This window comes from Osmia bicornis, chromosome 8, assembly GCF_907164935.1.
Source record: "Osmia bicornis bicornis chromosome 8, iOsmBic2.1, whole genome shotgun sequence".
Classification (NCBI taxonomy): Eukaryota; Metazoa; Arthropoda; class Insecta; order Hymenoptera; family Megachilidae; genus Osmia; species Osmia bicornis.
The window spans coordinates 10817207-10841150 of NC_060223.1; the positions used below are offsets into that span (position 1 = coordinate 10817207).

At 41.5% G+C, this 23944-nt stretch overlaps 1 protein-coding gene across 8 annotated transcripts in view; it reads right to left on the bottom strand.

Annotated features, from left to right (window-relative positions):
- LOC114876441 overlaps positions 1-23944 on the bottom strand; it is a 165176-nt gene that overhangs the window by 3676 nt on the left and 137556 nt on the right. For 3 of the 8 annotated variants that reach the window (XM_029187928.2, XM_029187929.2, XM_046286781.1), the window contains one exon: positions 4113-4946. The exons of 3 other annotated variants lie outside the window; for them this stretch is intronic. Coding sequence is in view for 1 of the 5 variants with exons in the window: in XM_046286781.1 (XP_046142737.1) it covers positions 4880-4946 (67 nt within the window). In the remaining 4 variants the exon portion in view is untranslated. Of the gene's footprint in view, positions 1-123; positions 2214-2816; positions 2938-3019; positions 4947-18536; positions 19007-23944 lie in introns of those variants that run through there. 2 more of the 8 variants (XR_003789384.2, XM_046286778.1) reach the window with 2 other exon arrangements.

Sequence of the window (23944 nt, forward strand, 5' to 3'; positions counted from 1 at the left end):
CTACTCACGGGAATAACGTCGATCTTGCGATGGAGATAGAACGTCTGCCCGAGATGAATCACAGTCGGGAGCCATGTTCCTTAGTTTTTTACATTTATTACAACGTTAACGAAATAGCTGGAAGACGAAAATTTTACAGCGCATATGTGTACCTATATCAAGGAAGCTGTCTAACAATTTCTCATTGACATAAGTTTAATAAACACTTTTCAATTTGATAAAGAGTAATTGACAATTGCGCGCAGCGCCCTTTACGTGAATAATTAGAAGCAGAGATGTTGGAAAAATCCTGTTCGGAATCGATTCTAAAAAAAAAGGAAGAGAAAGAAAAAAGGAAGCATCCTCCCTGTGAAATCGGACTCGTTAATGACTTTCGTTTGGTCGCGGTTGTTCGCGTAATTGCGTGACCGCACAAAGGGAGAGCAACCCCTCTGCTTCTTGCTCGTGATAAATATCCTTTCGTTGGTGGTTCTGTTGTGTTGCGTCTGGCAGTGTATATCGCGGAAAAGCGCGATAATGATTGGTATTAATTTCCCTTGCCTTTGGCGGCAAGCTTTCCTCGTTCCGTAGCGCACAATGGCGAGGTTCGTGCCGCGGGGCTGTGATTCAAACAGCTTCGTGTCCGGCAATTTGATACCGGTCACGTTCCGAATACATTTCGAAAGAATGTAAGGGAAGCACAGATTGTAGCCGAGGCCAGACAATGTACGCGTACGTTTTAACGCCTCTTAATTCTACCGAGTGACCATTTTCATGGTTAATGGAGAAAGTTCTTGCAGGCGGTAATAAAGTCTCGTTTGCGAAAAAATTGTCTTCCTACGATTCGAAATTGCCACTTGGTTATGGTTACCTTCTCGCTTCGCTGCTCTCGTAGCTGATTTCGAATGGAACGAACAGTTTCGAAAGTTTACTGTGTTATCAACAAAGTGCACAGTCTGAACAATGCATACCTACACAAGATTACGTATTTATTATTAGACTTTCTTGTTTTCCGTTAGAAAATCAAACTTAACAGAGCTGAAGGCAATAACCCAGTAGCACATATTGGCTTAACGATAATTGCAAACCTATCGACTAATTTTCTCGAATTAATAACGGTAGTAAATTTATTCGTGCGACTATTATACGAGAACGAATAATTAAGTGATCGAGGTCAATCGCACGGTAAACGAGACGTCAGTTACCGTAATTGACATTAAAATTTCATGAAATTTTCGCTGAATCACAGTTTGGATGGCGCAGTTCGTCGCTGTTATTTCATTCCGAATATTATTACGTCGTGGCAACAAAGCTTTTATGGTTTTGCGAGCAGACAACTCGTCTCTACTGTCACTTAAACGACGCGAATGCTTTCGTTCAAACGAGTTGATTACGTTAATTGCATCAGTCAAGTGAATTACTCTCAGGTATCGAATTATTCAGTTCATGAATTCTCCAGTCAAAACGCAGACCACAATGAAGCTTGTAAGGGCTTTCACTCGCTTTTTAGATTTTCACTTTGTTCTCGCGGTACATTCTCGACATGAACAATTTCAAAATGAACAAATTGAAGACAAAAGTAACGAACGTTTTATCTGCTGGAGCGATATAAATTTATTTTAACACTGAAAACGTTGTTGGCTGAAAACGCTTTATCTCGATAAAATATGACAATCTGATATAATAATCAATAAAATACGTTAAATTCTGCCATAGAACTATCGCGCAATAACGTATTCAGTAATAGAATTGCATGCCGCGCGTTGCAATTGCCACCAGTAGTATATGTATGTATACGAGTATAGAAGTACCAGTAAGTAGTTTAGATCAATCATATATCAGACGCGAGCGTTCCACACTACTATATCTTTAGATATTCATTAACATCAACGTACGTTCATTATTTCCTTTCTTTTTATTATTTTCCAATCAATAAAAAACTTTTTGTTATTAAATTAATCGATAGAGAAAAAGCGTGCTCATTTTACTGCCTGCTCAGTTTACTTCCAACGATAAAAGTGCATACGCACACGTATATGTATACAGATTCATAAACAGGTACAGATTCTCGATTAATCGGAAGTATCGGGAAGAATACTCCCTGAGGAATATTCCGTGGCACGATAGCGAACAAAACGGCGCGGCACGTTTCGCGAATCTCAAACCTCTTCTCCGACTTGTAGCTGGAATTTCTGACTGCTTTTAATTTCTCACACCACTGTCCTCATTTTCATCTGAAAAAGGGAAAATCGAAGTGGTGAACGACTCGACGATGTTGAATAACGAATTAACGCCGGAAAATCTGTACACCTCATTGGTGATCGATAAACCTTTCGTAATCACAGGATTTTACGACTCGCGTTCATGTATCTTTCATGAAATTTACATTAAGTTCGTTCAGCTGTCAAATTCGTGTTGATATTATTACGTATCGCAAAATAATTATTGGTCTGTTATAAAACTATTGAGAGTTACTATTGTTATTTTAACACGATAAACTCGGACGTAGATATTTTAAAAGTATCCGTGTCTCGAAAGAGTAATGGAAAACAACTTGATTTTTCTGTTGCGACTACAAACAACGACGATACACATCCGGGTTTCGTTGCAAAGTAGCAGTTTCGAAATGCTTCCGGAACAGAGAAGTCTGTAGGTAAACTCCTTTGCAATTAAGCCGATTACGCTGAGATCCCGATTAACCAGCGCCCAGTGTCGAACTTTTTCTCCTATTGTCCTTTCTCTTTGGGACGTCGCGTCGCGTCGCGTCGCGTCGCGTCGCGTCGCGTAGCGTCGGTGTTCCTGAAACGATCTCATCCTTTTCAGAGTATACTACCTACCTAGTCGAGACAGGGGACGATTCCTTTATTCCCTGTGCAGTCGAGGTGATCTTGTTTGGCTTCGCTTTTCATCGCTATCGTCGTTCAACCCTCACAATTCAATCCGTTTAATTAAAGCTCGCTGTTGACCGAGATATAATTAGATGTTTCTAAGGTTATTTCTTGTGAATTTGTTTGAAAAGAAATGTTTGAAAAATTCTCACCGATTCCAAAAGGAAGCGTCGATGCTCGGCGACACACGTGAAAAGCTGAACCGCTACGGAGTTGATTGTCGTTGGTAATTAAATTGATATTCTCGTGGTGGTTCCTTTCAAGTGACGTGGCGCGGTGGGCCAGTAGATTTACAAGGATGAGCTGCTTTCAAGGTATCAGATGAGCACACTACAGGACGGTACACGCACCTTTGCCTTCCAGTGCCTTTCATTAGCGGTGAAAAGCATCCGCCGCCGACGCTACCACAGAGGATTCTGCAATTACTCTTAGACGGGGTAAGTGCTCGCTGCAATAACGAGTGCTTATCCCATGTACGTACACGCGAGCAAAGAACGCGGAGAAAGCAGGGTTCAGAGGAGCCTTGAGCGTTGCGACGCGATGCGACGCGACGCGTCTATGGAACAGACAACTTTCACGACAATTCTTCTTCGCTTTGACGGACCGCGTCGACGTTCAACGGGCTTGAAACCGAAAGTCTCTGTCTTCTGAACAGTCCGAATCGAGAAATTACTCTCTGGGAAACTTCTTCTCGCCCCGATGTGCTGTGAGAGTTTTATTTTTCCTCCAGCCTCCAGCTGACCTGTTTTTCAACCTCTCTTTTGTGACCTCTCACAGAAGATGTTTAAAAAGTTGCGAGTCAAGGATAGTTGCACCTTAACGAGCTGGTCAATCAGTGAAATGGAAGAAAAGAATGTTTTTGGCTCGTTCCATCTGTTTAGTTCCCACCATATTGTAATCTTCTTCGCCTTATTAGTATACTCGTGAATACTTCAAAATAATAACCTCCCTCGTATTTATCGAATAACGATTATTTCTAATAATTAAAAAAAAGCGAGGAATTGGTGTCAAATTACGGTTCAATTTCACAGAAGTGTCTGAGAGAGAATAAAAGAGGAAATGTTAAAATAGAAGAATTTTCCAGACGAGAAAGAAAAGTAAGAGCAAAGAATTAAAGAGGAAAGTTGAAACGGGTCATTGGGTAAGCGGTTTTTTAGAGAAGACGATCCTTCCTCTTGGATGGTTCCTAGGAGAATGGTAATTAAGCGAGTTTTCACTGCCTTTATACAGACTGTGAACCACCCGTCTCCTCAGAATTGCTTTAATTAGGTCAAAAGTTCTGATTCCATTGTATGCATCAAAGAAACGAGCAATGTCAACAGCCTTCTTGCTTTCACGTTTAACAACCATCTTTTCGGAATTGGAAATTATTCTACGTTACTGCTGAGATAAAAGATAGAATACGTGTCTGTTCAAGCAACAGATCAGTAGACTCGACTAAAGTACTGTGTACTAGAAACTGTAAAAGCACTGTAAATTTCTTGATCTGCAAAGTGTTGTAGCCAAATAATTACACGAGAACGTCCCTCAATTACATTAGTTTCGTGAGCAGCTTCTTATGCTCAACGAAGCTCGACCGGTATTACTTTACCTCCGTCCCAAGTGTTCGACGCAAGAACAAATACTTCGTTCTCCCCTTTTTTTCTTTCCCTCTCTTTTTCCTACGATGATAAAGGGATACCGTCCGTTCCTTTAACACGTGTCACGAAAGATCGTGAGTTTATGGATTTTGTGTGCTTTCTTTTCACCGAACTTTCACGCGAAACTTGCTGCACACTTTTCCCGTTCCTTTCTCGTGCCATAGGTTTGGAAGAAGAAGGGAGGAAAAGTTTGAGCGGCTCTTTCCATTCGCGAGATTTCCATGGCCTTTGAGTTCGACTCGTCTGGCAATCTCGCCCAGCAGTTTTCCATTTCCTCGTTCGAACCCCGTCGAGTCGCCCCATTCGTTCGACATTTCTCCCGAACGCTTCAACTCTTTCCCTCTCTTCGTTTATCAGCCGTTCCAAACTTTCCTATGATTGTTTCTGCGCCCTTTTTTTCTTTCCATTAATTGCTTCCTTCAAATGCGAACATCGGTACCTACAGAAGACAGAAAAATCTCAGAGTTTTCCTCGTGATATTCATAACGGTAACGGTAAACCATTTCGAAATAGAACGATTGACTGAAAGTCGTTAAAAGCTAGAAAAGATACTTGCGCATCCATTACGCTTTTAAAGTTAGAAATCTATTTAAAGTTAAAGGTTTCAAGATACATATATCGCTGGAATTTGGAGATTATATTGGATACTATAAGTATAATTAAGTCTATCTGAGACCACTATTAAATTGACTGAAAATAAAATATGGTAAAATATGAAAGGGTTTTCAACGATTTTAGGAAACCATTTAAAATATTACCGAACATTTTTGTATCTGGAAAAAGGTTAGGAAAGAAATTTTCCATCAGACATTTCTCGGGAGATTGGTGAAAACTGGCGAGCGTTCATCAAGGTAGTCGAAGATTTTCCAGCGGCACCAGGAAGCCTTCGTTCCACAAGGGCTGCTCGCACGGTTATCTGCGTAACTACTTGCCGGGAAGTCGAGCGTGTGCCGGATATACAAAGTTTGACGTTCGCGGATGCGCTAATGGCTCGGCTGAAACGAGTCTCTCACGACGACGCGACGATAACGCCGTTTCGCTTCGCCTCGCACCGGATCATATCTCGCTGAAGGATCTCTCAGGATACGACACCGTGCGCGCCTCAAGGAAGTGCTCCAACGTGCTGGAAACTCGGCGCGGAAGCTGGCCCGTGTAAGTACACGCGTGTACGATCCTCTTGACTAACAGCCAGAGAACGGTAACGTTAACTCGCGAATTTCTTGATACGTCGAGCGGTAAGATTCAATTATGAATCTTGTTGAAGAACGAACCTCGACACCTTGATTGTCGCAGCGAAAATGGGCACAGTCAACTAACTCAAACGCTATTTTATTCTTCTACTACTACGTATAGGTATAGGCATGATTCAAACATCGTTGTCTGTTACCAAAATGGCGATACCGCAGGAGGATTTCTTTCTATTCGAAAGGAAACGGCTGAGAGAAGATGCTTCCTCGACATTCGCCAAGATACAGTAGCCAGATGTGTTCAGAATCCAGGCGGTCGAATATCAGGCGGTGTTCAACTTTTATGATTCTCGATTCGAAAGTGCTTTCCATAGAGAAACATGTAGGTAGAAGAGACGGGTCTGCCGTCGTGGCAAGTCCAGATTGGAACAACCTTTATCCCTTTACCGTCTCCCTCGTATTTGCTTTTCGAAGTTTGATCGAAGGATAGAAGATCGACGCGTGTACTGCTGAGAAATGTTTCGAATTGAAAAGCAGAACAAACGTGAGTCGTGGACGAGCGAGAATGTTGAAACTAACGTTGAAACCGCGTCAGTGTTGATGCTCGATGATTTCTCGAACAAGAAACTATCTCCAGGTGTTTTCTACGTTTATCTTTGTATATAGTAGGAGGCACGAGATACGCAGGTACTATAACAAGAACACAAGACACTTTGAATTTCCGCATACACCGCAGTCGAATTGTTTAACGACCGTTTGGCCGTATGGAGAACTTCTTGGTCGTTGTACATAGTATGATATCAAACGATAATGGGAGCTGCAGCTGGTACAGGGATCGTCGCATTCGAGCAGAAGAGATGTCGGTAGCTTAATTAACATCGCAGAAACGACTCGAAAACTGAGAAGGAAAATGGCTGTGGTGACGAGGTTCCGTGTATTTCCTTTAGTGCCTCGTAAAACGGGCTAAGATACAGCTTCTGATCGACCGCTCTCTCCCGGAGAGAGTGTGCACGCTTGCTTTATGTTGTATTTCAAAGATAAATCCATCAATCGCACGCTGTTTTACAACATCTTCTTTCTTTATCATTAATTTAAGAAACTAGTTTCCTACCCTATTATCAGAAATTTCCAACTGTTTGATAACAACCAACCAACTAAATAGCAAGCCCAAAATGCAAAATGCCACGATTCCCCACCTAACCTCAAGCGTCCACGATTCAGCCACCTAACCCATCCTTCAGGATAAGCATTCCTCGCAAACATTTATCCCTTAACCACGAAATAGCATGAAATTGGTGGGCAAGCATAGGATTGCATCGTGTCCAAGCATTTGCAAGGAAAGGCCTGGAAACGTGCGGCTTATTTTCAGCGAAACGACCCGCTATTAGCGCAAACTACCTTAAACCTTTCCATACGCTTCCATCTTCTCTCGGCTTGCCAGCTCACCAGTTCAGATAAGAGCAGTTGAACAGATAACACTGTTTAAACGTTGAATAAACTCGATACTGAATCGGTTCAGTTAAACGACAGACGATTGCCAGCTCCGGAATCGATCTCTCTATCGATCGGTCTAACAGTTACAGTTCATTAGGTGTCGCTTTCAATCGACTCCCCATCCGCGTTCGCAATTTAACTTCGCTGTCGTGTTCTTCTCGAGTGGCGTCGCGCGTTGCGATTTGCATCTCAAGGAAAGTTTCCCAGAAAGCACTTAAACACCGGCCGTGGTTCCCGCCTTTGAAAGGACCGGGAACAGACGGACGAGGTTCCACGAACGACTCGCTCTATTCGAATATAAATCACGGGGTTAAAATTCGAATTCGAGCCAAACGAACGATCAACCGGCCCCGAAACCTCGACCGGTTTTCTCACTTTAATAACTTGCTGAGTGGACCAACGACGGAAGAGAGAAACGATCCCTTTGCCGACTTTATTGCGTCGCGTCGCGTCGCGTCGCCTCGTTGAGACTTTTGCATAAGACACAGAGCTCTCTCGAAGCGCTCGATAGACTATTATTTTTTCTCGTTCGGAGTAAAGATCACAATTGCATCGTTAGTGAAAACTACGAGATTAAGCATTAAAATACTTTCAGACGAACAATACGATTACAGTAGTGAATAATTGATGGAACTTTGTTAAATCATCGATGAGAATAACAGAGGCAGAAGGGTCGAGGATAGAACGTCTGTTTCGTTGGTATGCCGGTTGTCAATAGAAAGTTTGCATTCACTGTACACTGAACAGGGCCGAGATTCAATTGGACAAACCGATTCTGCCAGCAACGCTGACGGTGGAAACGGTTTTCCAATGTATCGAGCTGCTCCCCTTAATTTGCAGCCTTTTTCCCCTGTAGCTGTTTCGATTGGTCTTACGCGAATCGGATCCCAGAGCGTGCATCGCGGTGCAAATTGAACAGATTTTCAGCAGAAGTGGTTTCGATCGTCGAACAACGCGTGTACCGAATATTTTTCTTCTTTTTTTTCTCTCCACTTTCCCTTCCCCTCCTTCCTCTTGTTACTCTCGAACGATCGTTCGGCGAACACCAAATGCGTCGTGAAAATATAATAGGGGATAACGGGAGCGTCAATATTTGTACCCCTTTCATTTGTTGCCCGATTTCGCGCAGTCTGTACGGCAAACAGACGGACCGTTTATTCGATAGAGAATCCCATGGTAGTTGTTTAACAAATATCCTCCTTATTGATACGAAAATTTCCACGGTGACTGCAGAGTTTCGTGCGCGTTCCAACTGTACACGGAACAACCGGTTCGTCCTAGTCGATCGACCAACTTGACAGGGCACGACGTTGCACAAAATTTCCTGCAACTTTTCTTTTTTACCCTCCACCGAAGTCGTGCACCTGTGAATTCGCGAATTCGCGAATTCGCAATTCAGCGAGCTATTTCATCGATCCATCCCGATGACAGCGTGACAAAAGCGATTCTGATTCGCGAGCTAGTGTAGTCGAAGAGGATAGCTCGTAAACTGAACGTGTTTAATTCTGTGTCTTTGGAAAATATTCGTATAACATTTATAAAGTGGGTCACCGATGGCCCCGTAACCTTTATCAAATACACACTTTTAGTTAAGAGTTAATTTTTCAGTAAAACGGTGCCAAAATGAAACGAAAGTAAAACAAATATAGCACGACCGAAGTTTTCTATAATCTAGCGTTACAATTTCATGGGACATCGAACGTGTTAATTTAACCGAATAATTAAAAATCTCAAACATCGCAGTTTTTATTTCATCGCAAACATCCGTTAGTATATTCAATTGAAAAGAAAGCAATAAACGACGCTGTCAATTTCTAAAAATCACCTTGCATTCCTTTCTAAATGCCTCGACGTGTACTACAATGAGCGTGGTAACCATGAAAATATTATTTACGGTACGTAGGCTAGAAATTGCATTCTCCTCTCTACCGGAAAAATTAATTGGGTATGCAACGAGTTGCGAACGAGTACAATGGTGAAAAAAAAGCGGAGCACAGTCAGAAAAAAAAATTCAGCGAAATTCAGTGGCGGAAAATAGAAGTGATCAGCCAAAGCAAACAGCAAAAATAAACGTTCGAATTTAAACTAGTCCAGTGTCAAATGGCAAACCGTGAACGACGGGAAAATAAAAGAAAAAAGACAATGTGCATTATTTTCCACAAACCATCAAATCGATCGAAAAATTTGATAGAGGGATGAAAAAATTTGGAGAAAAAGAAGACTTCCAATTTCAAAAACGTCGTTCTCTATCGAAGAACTTCCCGGACACAGACAGGTTACATCGTGGTCCTGCTAATCCTGAATTCAGCCAGTAGATCAATGAAACTTTCTCAAATTAAAACGCGTGTACGTCCGTGTCGGTTTCCTCTTTCCGAGCTAATTAAAAGGGAAACAAAATTCTTCTGGCGATTGTTCTCGTTACGATCAAACTTCTGGCAAGCGGATCTCGAATTGATCGTGAGCTTCAAGGAACTCGAACCAGTCTCAAGTTTCTTTTTCATTCAGCCGATATTCAGGTCGTTTTTCACGAAGAATGTCTCAAGGCATCGAAACGATTTTGAAGCTTCGGTTTCACGCTGGGAGATGAGAGCTGACGGATCGAAGCGGAGAAAAGAGGAGACGAATTGGATGCTCGTCACGTAGAGAACCGGTGACAAGGTACAACTATCAAGATGTATCATCGGGAGAAGAAAAGAATCCGTGAAGAAAGAAGAAAACGTTTCTACATTGACGTACAGGAGGCTTTTCGAATACGAGGCTTTTACGTTATAATCAAAATCATACTGATCATTCCTTCAAAAGGCGAACCTTCGTTTTGGTCAACGTCCAACAAACACGAGGCTCGTCGCTAGAGAAAAGTCTCACGAAACTGATTAAGAATCGCGTGCACAGAGCAAGTTTAATAATGCGTTACAAAGAGGAAGCACACTAACGTCGCGTGAATAATTAATCGAACTGGCCCGTTGATCGCAGTGTAAAAATAAAAAAAATAAAAGAGAGAGAGATCGAAGACAGAAGCGAATATTGATTAATGTCCCTGAAAGCTGAACATTATCACGCGTTCGACGATATTTGAATGCAAGTAGGTGAATATTTTTTGGGACGTCGCGTCGCGTCGAGTCGTTCGGCTAGCTAGCTGGCAAGTGAGTGAATAACAAAAAAGCAACAAATAAAGGCGATGCAAACTCTTTGATGAAACACGTTACGTGCAATCTCCCGAAAGCATCCTTTGACAGCCGTTAGCGTGGCTCGCCGTGATATTGATTCAATTCCAGCCAGACCCTTTGTTCGCCTGCTAATTTCGCCTGCTGCCGGATTACACAAGACTCGACGAATTCTTTGAAACCGAATACCTTGCTAGTCCGAAAAACGAGTTTTCCACCATCAGAGAAACGAATCGCGAGTGGTGTTATGTGAAATAAAATTTACTCGTTGCTTTGTCGATGATACCAAAAGGAACGATGCTTTCGATCATTCTGAAAATCTACTCTTTTATTGCAAACTTAGAATTGTATTTGAGTTCGTGAAAGTAATTATTATTATTTCTTTTTGTTGTCCTCACCCTTTTAATCACTTAACTAAATTACATGTGTATACAATATTAGCCACTAGCGAGTGACCCTGATGTGTTAGAAGTAAAAAGAATTAATTTTCTAACCAGACACTTCAACCTGCCATTTAGAATCACTAGAGTGTAATTCTAGTGGTATTAAAGAAATTTCCGTCTTCAACCTTTTAACTACTTAACCAAATTACATCCGTAACGTCGGACACTGGTAGCCGTCATGATAATTGACGCATTAAAGAACGAGTACTTTGTTCAGGAAAGCGTGTAATAAATTACAGTCCTTCTATATTTTACCATATTCATCGTGCAATCAGGTTGACAATGCGTTATTACTATTCAGTAAACCAGTGAAACGGTTTCATTTGAAACGTTCTAAAGTGCTATCGAAGTGATCTAAAACACGATAGGTATTTCTCTATAACGAAACGTGCTTCAGGCAAAATGTAAATTTCGCGAAAGTGTGAAACGAGAGAGTAGAACGAAAAGGATAATTTCGCTCGCTAATAACGACACAGACTTCGACAGCGTATAATATAACGATCGCGTGCTCGACTATGGCTGCGAAATTCTCTGTAAAATAAACAGCCACGCATTAAGTCCCCATTCAGAATCGCTGTGCGATTTAATTGGAGCCGAGAATTTGCACATCTGGAGTTAATGAAAGTTTCACACTAGGAATACCCCGATTGTACGTATGTAGGTATTCGTTCGTAGTAGCATGGAATTTCGATGCGATCTAGTAAATTCGTTACCCAATAGAAAGATAGCTAACAAATTTCTAAGATCGTCAGCGAAATTTCGAGAATAGTCTCTGTTACAACTTCCTCGTTGCGTCTCATTTACGTTGATTCTCGTTTCGTTTCATTCCTATTTGCATATTTTTCCTCCTCTAGGAGGTGTCCTTTTCTTTTCCATTTCCCGACACTTTCGACTGAATTTCATTAAGGTGTATTCACCTTTTTCGCCCATTTCTCCTTATCTTATCCTCGAATATCCAGAAAATCATCTCTGTCGATGGTTCGATAACATAAAATAATAAAAAGAGTAAATTTTTCTTTTATACAAGATAAATCCTGAATTGTGAAATTTTCTTTGATAGGATATCTGCTGTTCAAATGATAAAAACGAACAGAGAGTGACGAGAAAAGCTGTTCTCTCGCATTTAACGTTGAGACGACGCGCGACGCGACGCGACGCGACGCGACGCAACGCAAAATGCATCCTGTGAGACCAGGCTGGGAAATTCTTATCGCGAATTTCCACGAAGTAGAACATCGTGAATCGTGTATGCGAAACACAATGTCTCAAACTATTCTCAGCTTCCATTGCTGATCCAGAATTTATGACTGCACGTGGTTCCTTCCAGAAAACAATATCAAATCTTTTCGTCCACCATGCCTTTGACGGTACACCCACATTGTATTATATATTACATCCAGAATTTTAATCTATTTTAATCTATTTTATTCACGGTATTCATCACCTGAACGATATTCGTTTTCCAAACAATCCGTTTTTAAGTAGAATCTAATCCGCTTCGTCATCAGGAAAATTACACTGGAATAATATATCGGAACATCGTTCTTGATGTTGTAGGTGCGTTTGTTAGAACGAAAATGTTTATATTTGTTGAGAAAGTCTTGTTGATTGCTATTCTACAAGTGACATGCAACCAAACGTCAGCCTGCAAAATGTTACGAAATTTTCTCGTACGTTCAAATACATAGCGCTCGACCCGTACCAACGTTGTTGCACGCTTGTTGCGCTTTTTATTCGAATACGCTGTTTGCTCGTACTCTATAGTTTCGTTCGTAACACGAGCCCTGAAGCAGCTCTTTCGAGATTCGTACAAACGAGACTCGAGAATTTGTTAGCGTATCCGGATTGAATTTCAGAGTGCGGTGAATTAAAAAGCTTCGTTTGTCAAAAATCGTCGATTTCCATCAACTTGAAATAATGTTTTCAAGTAAAATAAAAAACACCGTGACTGTGATGAAACAACTCTTCCATTAACTCTTTCCAAAGTCGAGTTTCAAATTTCGCCATAATGAAATCTGGTTTCGCAATGAAATTTAATTCTTTTACTTATTACTCATTACTCATTATGACGGATTTGAGATTTCTCATTTTAAATTATAACAATTTTTCTTAAGCTAAAGAAACCAACATTTAATATTGATGGAAAAAGATTGGAGAAACAACAGTACCACTACTGGCAGGAGGGAAAAATAAATGTCTTGTCTTCGCAAACGTCAGTAAAGCACGAGATTCCATCGTTACAGTCGATGCTCTTTCCAATCGTTCGGCCCTATCTGTAATTTCTTTCTCGCCGGAAGAGAAAATGCTCGAAGAGGGTTGCATCGTGATGGGCACCACAAATTGCATTGAAATTTGCTGACTGTGAAAATAAACGCGACTCATACCCTTGAAGGGTCATGCCGAGAAATAGTTGAGAAAATTAGTCTTGCCTATTATCTGTTTCCCCATGGATTTCAATTTTCCACGAACACGTTAGAATCTGGATAGCATTTTCTCCTCCCGTCGAGATTCGCCACTTCATTGAATTTAATCATGATCGATGGAGAATTATTCGATACGTGTATGTATGTAAGTACATGTACGTATGTATGTATGTAAATACCTTGAATATTCATTATTAATCCATGTAAAAGAAAGTGAACTTTATTCAGAAATAAAACACAGAATCTATAATTTATTATGAAAATGTGCAATCGATTATATGTATATAAAGCATTGGTGCATATTAAATGCCATTTGTTCCAATCAATATCGAAACGAAAGCTGTCTCTCAGGATTAAACGATTACCTCGTCCGCATTAATTCGAATTCTAATAAATATTAAATTGATATTCATTTTGTCGTCCTAATTCGATGGCTAAGGGCTGTATAACAGAAATTCGATATTTAAAATGAATAGCATAACCTATTCATTTTATCCGCAGACACACCACCGCACCGTTCAATACTTCCGCGTACCAACGAAACTAGCTGCGTGGAATCTTCGTGATGTTCCTTAATTTTCATTTCGCATTCCGTACCTACTGTGTCGAGACAGTCTTCCCATCGATACGCCGCCGCGACCGCGGCGCCGCGGCCGTACTCGGTACGGTAGCGATACATAAATAATCGGTGGAACACGATCTGGCGCACCAGCGTTATGCGGAAGGTGGGTTGAAGGGAAAAGGGAAACAGGGAACAGTCGATGCACGACAATAAACTTATACGAGGCCTGTCGCGAGGCAAAAAGAGTAGAAACCGAAAGTAAAATTAATGTCCGACATGTATATCGTTGATTCTCTCTGTCTTTTGAAGCTGGTTTCTTTGTGTATGCGCGCGAGACCTTTTTCAATCAACCAATAAAATAGGTGGAATGAATTGCAGGAGATATTTCTTCAGGCGACGTAGAAATCGTTATTTCGCGGAATTTACTTCCGTTCTTCTTGCGCTACGTTCGTCGATTCGCTAGTAGATCGTTGCTAAGGCTATTGATTTGAATCAAGCATCAGAAATCAATGGCTTAATGATCTTGTACTCTTCTGATAAATCCTGTTCGCTAACAATCTCTCACCCAACGGTAAAAAGTTCAATTTTATTGTTTCCAGATGGTGGATATTCCCATAAATTCACCAGAAATTCACCAGAAATTCATCAGAAGAAGCTGCCGACAAGTGACGAGAGTCATCAGTCTTCCTCAACCACGTGTCGCCAAGTTTCGTGCTTTATTCAAATTATCAGCTCGTAAATACAGATCACATCTTCAAAACTGATCTCACTATTCTACGGTAGAACTTTCGTAATGAGAATAATTAAGATGGAGAATTTTGAAAACGCTTAATTAATTTATTTGTTTAGTAACTCTAGAGATCAGAGTCTATATGTACATATAGAGGAAAATATTTTTCTTAGAATGTTTCAATCCTTTCCCATTTGAAAAGCTTATCCCTACAAGTGTCAGCAGAGCAGAGCGTCGCCTATAAACGGATATGCGTGAAACTTCGACGAATGCAATCAACGTTCCTCGTTCAAAGCTTTCAACGTTTCAAGTCTTCGTACCCGAAGGGATTAAAGGTCTGCTATTTCCTGCGACACTAAAGGGCTTCATAAAGCGGTTGAAAATTAGTTGCAAGATTGAAGTCGTCGGCATCGTAACTCTTCGTGCTCGGTTACAATTTTCCTCTACCCTCGTCACTTTGCGGTAACACGAGAATATATTTCGTTTAAGCGTTTCCATTAAATAATTAAATAATTAAATAATAATTTTATTGAATTCCATTTAAGGGCCACTAGAGGATTTTTTCCAGCGGAAAAAGAATTTTCTGAGATAAATCTGAAATTTATCGGCGCAAACTGATAAAGGATAAGGCTAATGAAATAATTGCTCCCTTTTACAATTACTAGATTGTAAGGTAAATAGACTGGAAATTAAATTTCAAAAATTAGATGTTTCCAGGTTATTTTTCGAAACGCAGAAATACTCTGCCAGTTCAGGCAGTGGGCAGAGGTTCGATTCGAAAGAGAGAATGGACGAACGAGTAAAAAGAAAGAGGAGGACAAAGAGTAATTAACGGAAGGGAATTAGCTCGCGGTTTATTGGTTTCACGGCGTGATGGATCGCGTCGCGAAATTGCATTATTCACAGGGTCACGCAACCGATCGAATATTTTCCACGGCCGTTTCTGTAATCGGATTAAGACGAGTGGAAAACGTGCAACCGATCATGGATGGACACGAACGTTGCATTCGTTTAAAGAAAGAAAGAAAGAAAGAAAGAAAGAAAAAATTGTCAATTTAATGATTTTAATCGGTCTAGGTAGGCCTTGATTAAGCGGTAAGACTTACGCCTGAACGTTCAGCTTTCGGAAAACCTTATCAAGCTCTCCCCTGGGAAATCTAGCGAACCCGTACAGTTTTCGTGGAAAGCACGATATCACCTAGACGGTATTTTCTCTTGCTTAATTCTTCCCTCCAGCTTCGTCTAACTCGCTCCAAGAAAATAGAAATTTCACGTTGTAAATCTTTCATGAATTGTCTACAACCTCGAATCTCGCTGTTTCTATGGTTTCCCGTAGAATTGCACGTAAGTAAGAGTTCAACGAACTGATAATAACGAAACATAATGTGTATTTAACCCTTAATTCGCATTTCCGCTGTCTTCTTCAAAGAACAAGATCAGCCTTGTACGCGTCGTCTTTTGAAAAAAATTGAAGTGGGTAAAGTAAGAGAGCTTTTTTCCATAACGAAACTCTCAAGCTCGTTCCACAAGCAGCAGGATCGTTCTCTCGGTAATATTTGATGTACGGTGCCGTGGGTGTACGGTTGCCATATTTCTGCCGACTTTGCGAACCGTTTTAGTTTTTCGTGCTGGTTGGAAGGCTTCCAGTAGCTGGACGCAACGAGGGAACAACCCCTTCTCTCTTCCGTTAAAATATACTCCGGTTCAATATGTGTGAAAACGTACGGTTGGCCCGTATGTTACTACGTTCCTGGGCTGAGGCTACTTTTACACACACACGTATTCACGAGTGCAAACGGTTCTGTACAGGACCTACCATAACATGTGGACATAACTTCAATGATGAATAAATGTAGACTCGAGTGCAACGTAGAGCTTCTTTTTGCCGAGGAAAAGAATAGAGAGGGAAATCTACCAATATAAAAGGTTATGACGATCTCATATCGGCTGAGATCACCATATTATTGTACACCCTGTACACATAAGTGTAGGTACAGACAGAATGACCTGGTGCGAAGGGACGTGACGGAAGTTGGTGCCAAAACTCGATTCCCTCTCTTTCTCGTGCTCAGCCCTCGCTATAAACACTTTTCCTCCCTCATAGTGTTCCATCGACCCTTGGATTCGGCTGACTTACAGCTAGCTAAGTTCATTTGGTGGTGGTTAGGTCCGACGAACTTTCCTTCTTTCTTTCCTTAATGCCTGTGAAATTTGTTTTTCGTTTTTTCTTTTTTTGCTTTGCTACCATTTCGACCGAGCCAACTCTATCCAGCGACTCTCTACCATGGAGCCTTTTCAGTTGTACGTGCTCGACTTTCTTCCTTCTTCTTCCTCCTGCTCTTCGTTTTTTTATTTGTACGGTGGTAAGAAGAAAGCTTTCCTTGGGATGTTGTTTCTGCTCGAGACCTTGGCTGGACGAACAACCGTTTTACGCCAACTATTCTTTGAGAGAGGATAGAAGAGAAACTGGCGACGATACTAAAAGACAATCGGAAATACCTTTGAAATCAATGATCGCTGAAAGAAGAGACAGAGTACGAGGAGTCTTGATCGATTATCTTTAACGAGTTGATTCGCATAGAATAGAAATAGCGAAACGTGAAGCCTTTTTTCCTGTAATCCACTCAACACGGTATGTACTTGGAAATAATGTTGTTTAATCGTCACGTAATCTAATTCCACAAAAACATCTGCAGCAGATCTCCGGAATCATTAAAACGACACGGTTGGGGTAATAAGTTACCAACTGGGACATCCTCAGGGTGTCCTAGCCCATTTACATGGGCGATCTGATCTGCATATCGCATTAACATCAAAGGCACGTTTTGCGTACGTTTCTCGACTCACCGCTCTCAGGCTTATCACTGCCTAATAACGAGCCAGCCTATTATCATCAGCCTTCAAGTTTCAAGTTGTTACCAGCTTGCCTCCCGTCGATTTTCTCGTGTTTCGTGGCAGTTAACGGACGGCTAGCTTCCGCAACAGGCATGGTCTCGCAGTAATCATCGTGGCATGGTTGCTCGTTTTTCTTCACTCGAAGCCATCGATCGAAAGCAGCTCTTGTACCAGCAGCAGATTCGTGCATCGTCGATGAGCTTTGACCGTGTCACAGATGTTCCAACAGGACCGATAACTCTTCAACAATTTATTGAGACGCATTGGAGGAACGAAAATTTCCAGCTGTTTGCTTCGTATTGTTGCGTCGTTACCGACGACAAAAGGACTTTTCAGTTATCCGCTTATCGGATCAATTCACGCTCAGTTCTTCAATTTTTACGATTAATTTTAAACTACAATATCTACCGTTATACATATGTACATATGATATAGGTAAAACGGAAGAATTTGCGAGCTTAAAAGCGTTCACTGTTTGTTCACTGTTTCGGTAGGGAGGTATAATCTTTCAAGTGACAAAGAGAAGCGAAAAAGAAATTCATTAATTTTGAAAAAGTTTTAAATGTCGTTTGACAGGATCCAGGATAAACGCGCGTTTCGAGAGGCAACGCCTTCTTGGTTAACTTTTTTACGTTTACTGCCGCGTTTTCTCACGAGAATTTGCTAATCAAACACAGTTGCCCGACGAATCAAAGCGATTCCGGAGGCTGAGTTCCCTTTCGCAACCGGCTCTCCCTCGGCACCGTTATCACTTTTGCACCTGTATAATTAAAGAAACTGAATCAACCATTTCAGAGCTGGCAAATGTTTGCTATTAATCACATCTTTAAACGACGACGCTGCCAGGCGGTCGGACAGACGGAACCGTCCTCGAAATTAATTCCCGGTTCAAGTACTTCCAATATTTGTCAAAGAAATCGAAAAAGATTATTTAAAGATTCCTCAATATTTATAGAAAACTTTGAAACGCTTGCAACTTTGAGGGTGTTGAAATTAAAACGAAAAATGTTAATAAAGACAACAACCGACGCGACGCGACGATGAGACAATATGTACTATGTTGAATTAGTTAAATTTCGATTTCGATTTCGATTTCGATTTCGATTTCGATTTTAGTTCAGTCACACGTACCGATACGTCTCATATCTTCGCAGAGTCGGTAGATGGAGAAATTTCACGGGAGTCGTCGATTGGTTTGCGAACACAACCAGAATACATGGTGCATCTATTATAGTCCCGGTACACGTCTCTCCGCCCAACACGTCGATTCCTCGAGCAAGCATGGAGAAGCGTCTAGCCTTAAACTTGCGAATCCAGGATGGGCTGCTTCCACACGAAAGCATCCTTGTACGCGGCACGTTCCCGCCGCGCCACCTCCTCTCGTTTCTCCGCAAGTAACGGCATCCTATCCTACCTACGACAGTCCCAATTGTCTATCGGAATTTGATAATGGTTCGTCGCGGTCATGTAAAATTCATGAGGCGACCCTGCCGTCGTAACGACCAAATATCTCCGCGGCTTACGCGCCCAGAACTTAGGCTTTTGTTGGACCTCGGATGTTTCTGCTCTCATCCGCATCTCCAGTGTTACGTACGGAAGCCCTTTCGAGAAACACAAGTGGAATAAAATGTAATTTCTATTCGAGATCTCGAGCTAACATTTCAAGAACAGGGGAAATAGGTGGAAGCTGTGGCTATTCCGGAAATAAGCGGGCCAATCCGCGGTCAACGGAATGGCGTATCTCCAGAAGTGGTGTCGTTTGTAGCCGTTTCGCCCGATAGGAACAAAGTTCGAGTCATTCGGGAAATATTGTTACGTTTATATTTGAAGGAATTTCATCTTTCTATAATAAATTGAAAATTCTTTTAAGAATCACCTTTTCGATACACAGAAATTTCAAGACAATTTACAATTGGGGAATCTCATTACCGGCGTCGAGTAAAACAAATTATAGTACGAATAATAGTTAGGTTGCAGAGAATTTGTTGGACTGGAACATTGATTAAACCGTCGCGTCGCGTCGATCGTTTCTCGATTGGCCGAGATTGAACGTGTTGTTGAATGGACGAAGAAAGTTTTCGGGTAAGGCCAATCGGCAGACCGATTGACGTCTTATTCCGCGTTATTGCATCGGTATCCTAGAAACTTGTAGAGGAAAAGTTTGTCATTTTCCTGTATTTTCTATTTCTCTTATCTTCCTTCGTTTTCCTTCCCTTTTCTATCGAGTTTAACATAAGAAGTAAATGTGCTGTGCATCGAACATTTATTAACCTATTTTTCTAACCATTTGACCATCGCCAGCGTGGAAAACAACAAGTTCACGTGCACGGCTCGTAAAAAAATCATTGATCTATCAACGAAGAACTCGTCGAGTAAAATATTTATTTCCTCCACTTGAGTTCACATGGGATTCATCGAATCCGTTTGATTAATAAGGGTGTATAAATTTGATTGAAACTTGTACACGACGTTTTCTGGATCCACTCTTTATCATGTTTCAACCGGAAGCGATGAAATTAATAATCCTTATAAATAAAAATCCAGCTCGTCTGATTAATGTTCGTGTTTGCTGCAAAACGTAATCCGTCTCCCTCTCGAAAACTGCGACTCCGGTACTTGTATCCGGCATTACTCAAAATCAATGATTAATACATATATGTATATGACAGACTCGGTCTCCTTGAACTATACACACTTGATCAAAGTGTGAGAACTTGAAAAGAAAATGGTTTGATCTGCAAAGCCTTAATTACGAAGCAAGGGTGCGAAACAAAGGATAGAATACAGAAGCTGTGCAGGATCAGGATTCGTTTGTCTGTGTTGAAAGCAGAGTGGAGTAAGCCATGTCCGGCTTCTCGAACAGAAGAAGGCGACCAGAATGGAAGAATGAAAACGACGCGACGCGCGACGCGCGACGAGTGGATGTGGACGAGGAGAAAGATCGAAAGACGCGGGGAAATTGAGGAGTTGGTGTGTTAGCGAGGTGAAAATAGCGAGAATACCAATGCGAAAAGCGGTCAAGAACCGGAACATCGGTCTCTCAGACGTGGACGAGACGTCGAACATGGCTATTCGAGACACGTAGAGCGTCGAAGCAATATGTATGTAGTCCCACTGGCAACGAAACGAGGAATTTGGTTGGTTCGAAAAACGACCCGTGTCAGAGAGCGTTCTTCTTCCTGTCTACCGATGCTCGGTTTTGTCCTTTGATCGCTCACCTGTGGAACATCGCTTGGGATCATCGTCTGGGAGACGCTTAGCATCACTTATGAATAAATGATATAACAGGTAATCGATGATACCTGTTATTCTGATTCAATCGATTGAAATGGTCAAAAGTCATGATCGTTGTTCGAAAGCTTGTAGGTTCGAAAGCTGCAGGGTAGGATGATTATAGCGAAATGTGAACGGTTGATTTACGCAAACCGGTAATAAAATAGCCGTAACGCGCGAACGAGCTTCCAATTTACACGTGACCGAACTATCGGCATCAAACCGCATTCAAATGACATCGTTCGAAAGCATAATGCGATTAATGTGTCGTACGATATCGTCATTATTGTACAAGCTAATTATACAAATCATGTTTGTTAGGCGTGATCGTGATCGCGATCGTGACTTCATCGAGGTGACTTCGTTGTCAATTATCCCGTTGATCCGTTTCAATGCTGTCTACGCGCCCCATTTTCCACGCATGTTTAAAATAGTTAAAAAAGCAATTTAAATAATTCATCAACTTTCTTCCTGTTTCAAAAAAAAGAAAAAAAGAAAAAAAGAGGATCTCTCGCAGATTTCTATCGAACACGATTCGAAAGCGAATCCTTGTTCCGGTCTTGCCCCTTTACTGAGCTGTACTACTTAATCACTCGAAAAAGAAAAAACCGTATTAAGGCTTACTACCGTGTCTCGTTTCAGTCGCTACTAGTATCGAAAGCATTCTCCAACGAATGAACAGAACAACAATAGAACAGTTATACTACTTGAAATCGTGATCGTCGTTTCTCGTTTCCCTATCGCAACGCTATACTACTGGATCTACAGTAGTGAAATCGATTGTAGCCACGCCAAAACCGATCATCCCGGCTCGAAACAAAGGTTGTCGACGACAGGACAATCCGTGAGGAGCATTACGGAGCTTCTAGGATATACCGGCTACAAGAGAGGGAAATACCTGGCCATTAATCTCGCATAATTGTCGCGCGTGTATGCGCCAGCAAGATATCGAGATCACCCTTCTAACGTTCTCTCGAGCGAGTGCTTGAGTGACGTTGTTTCCCGTTAAGTCGGGTTTCGATGTATAACACCACTGTTTCTCCATTCGACCATTTGTTCATCCGCTGATAATGATAATTAATCGTTAAGCGGTGACAGCTGGTATAAAATCGTCAAATTCATAGCTTTACAGCATACCAAAGATTTTAACTTGGGGTTTTAATAAAAATCAGATCAGAATCCCATTGACTACACTTTTTATCGCAAATCTACTTACAATTAGTAAAACAGTGGACCAATGAATCTACACGGTTCTAAATAACGACTCGACGTTCCTCTGAAATACTCTGTACACTTCTCTTTCAGTTGCCAAGAGAAATTTATCGACCTCAAATACTCGGCTTGAAACAACCTGGATGTTTAGCGTGTACCTTCTCCTCGCTATTCCCCGTGAAATGACTCTCATTATCCCGTCTTAATGGCCGACAAATTAAATTGAATTCGAGGTTGCATGCTCCATAAATCAACGAGAAGTTTATCGCGACGAAATCGAGGGATCTTACGGACAAGGTAGCTGTTTTCGGTCGAACACACGACTTTAATGGGGGTTTTATCGGTGCTTATGATGTTCTTAACTAATTGTATGCCACGCTACAGGTATACAGAGAAATTCGACTCCATTTGGGAGACAAAATTCGACGACAATGAAACGTTTTACGTTTCTTATAATAAGTCAAAACGGGCCAATTAAATGTGGAGAATGTAATTTTAAGTTGATCCTTTTTGCTCCATCAAACTTGGTGTTACCCGCCACTGTAAGAACCCGTCCTGAGCTAAAGCTGTTATTAATGATCCTCCCGTTGGTAATTGACCTTCTGTCTGCACTGATTAATGACCGTAACCGACGATTTCTCGATATTATAGAAACGAGCCGAGACGAATCTGATCGAACCAGATTAAGGAGCCATAAATTCCGACCATTTCCGCATTATACTTGAATCGACTTTTCCAACTGCACTGATTAGCGACTGTAATCTCTTACATTATTATTATTATTATTATTATTATTTTAATCTTGGTTAATAGTTTCTATAAAATGTTGTTTTCAATATCCAGAAAGGAGATTTTTCTCCGAGAAAAGTAATTGAAAAAATTCATAGCTCGTGAGAGAATTATGCAAAGATCTCAAGACGTTCCTTCTAGGGAGTTATTCCATCACCTTCAAAGAATAGACACCTGTCCTTCGTGAGACTCGAAAACGCTGAAAGACGCTTCAAATTCGTCGCGTCGAGTAAAATTTTCACCAGAACTCTGACTGTCACGAGGCCGAAAAGGAAGTCAGTTAGTGGTGAAGGTAGAAGTGGAAGGTGGAAGGTGAAAGGTGGAAGGTGGAAGGTGGAAGTGGAAGGTGAAGGCGTACCGTCCTGATCAATCCAGGACACCATTCCCGGTATGGACTCGGCGAAAGGAAATAGAAAGGGAGCGAAATAGCAGGCCGAAGAGGAGATCGTGTGAAAATAAAGGATCGTGGATCGCGGATTGCGTTTACAGCCGATGGAAAAAGCGGACGACAGAGAGAGGCGTGTAATATTTCGATAGCAAATCGGACGGCTAGCTGGAAACGGTCATACGTGTCGGTTGCCGTCCGATGGATGCGAACGAGGTTACCCTTTGCAATTCAATTTTGAAGGGTAATTCCAGGAGCGACGACTGTGACCGGTTAGATGAAAGATCGTGTTCGCCCTTCCTCATTCTTGACACGACGTCGAACCAACCCAGTACCATGGAAAAACTTGTCGTTTTCCTCGACTTCCACCTACTACCAGACACTAAGGACGAATGTTTGTTTCATGTATCAGCCGAACGCTTTCACGTGGATACTATGCGAGCTACTGAAAACGTATCGAAATAGAAAAGGTTCGAGAAGCCGTTCGAAATAAGCAATATGTAGTCCCTCTATCCTATTCACTTTCCCAACTTTCTTTTCCTCCCTTGGTCACTATTTTATTCTTTACATATGTGAATATCTTATTTTATAAAGAATAAATGCCTGCGTGTATTAGCTGGTGCCGCGCGGTTCAAACGTGACGAACAATATGCGATTATTAATATACGCGACACACATGTCCGGATCATCCAGTTATATTATAAACCAGATATCCCTCAGCTGTACTTGAACCGCGAGTAGCATAATCCATCTTCATTACCTGTATGCCCGATAATTACAACGAAAATTATTACGAGACCGCGTGAAACGCGCCCGCATTAACGTGCTTCCAACAAGACTATCGTTGATCGATGAAACTAACCAGGACTCTAATTGACCA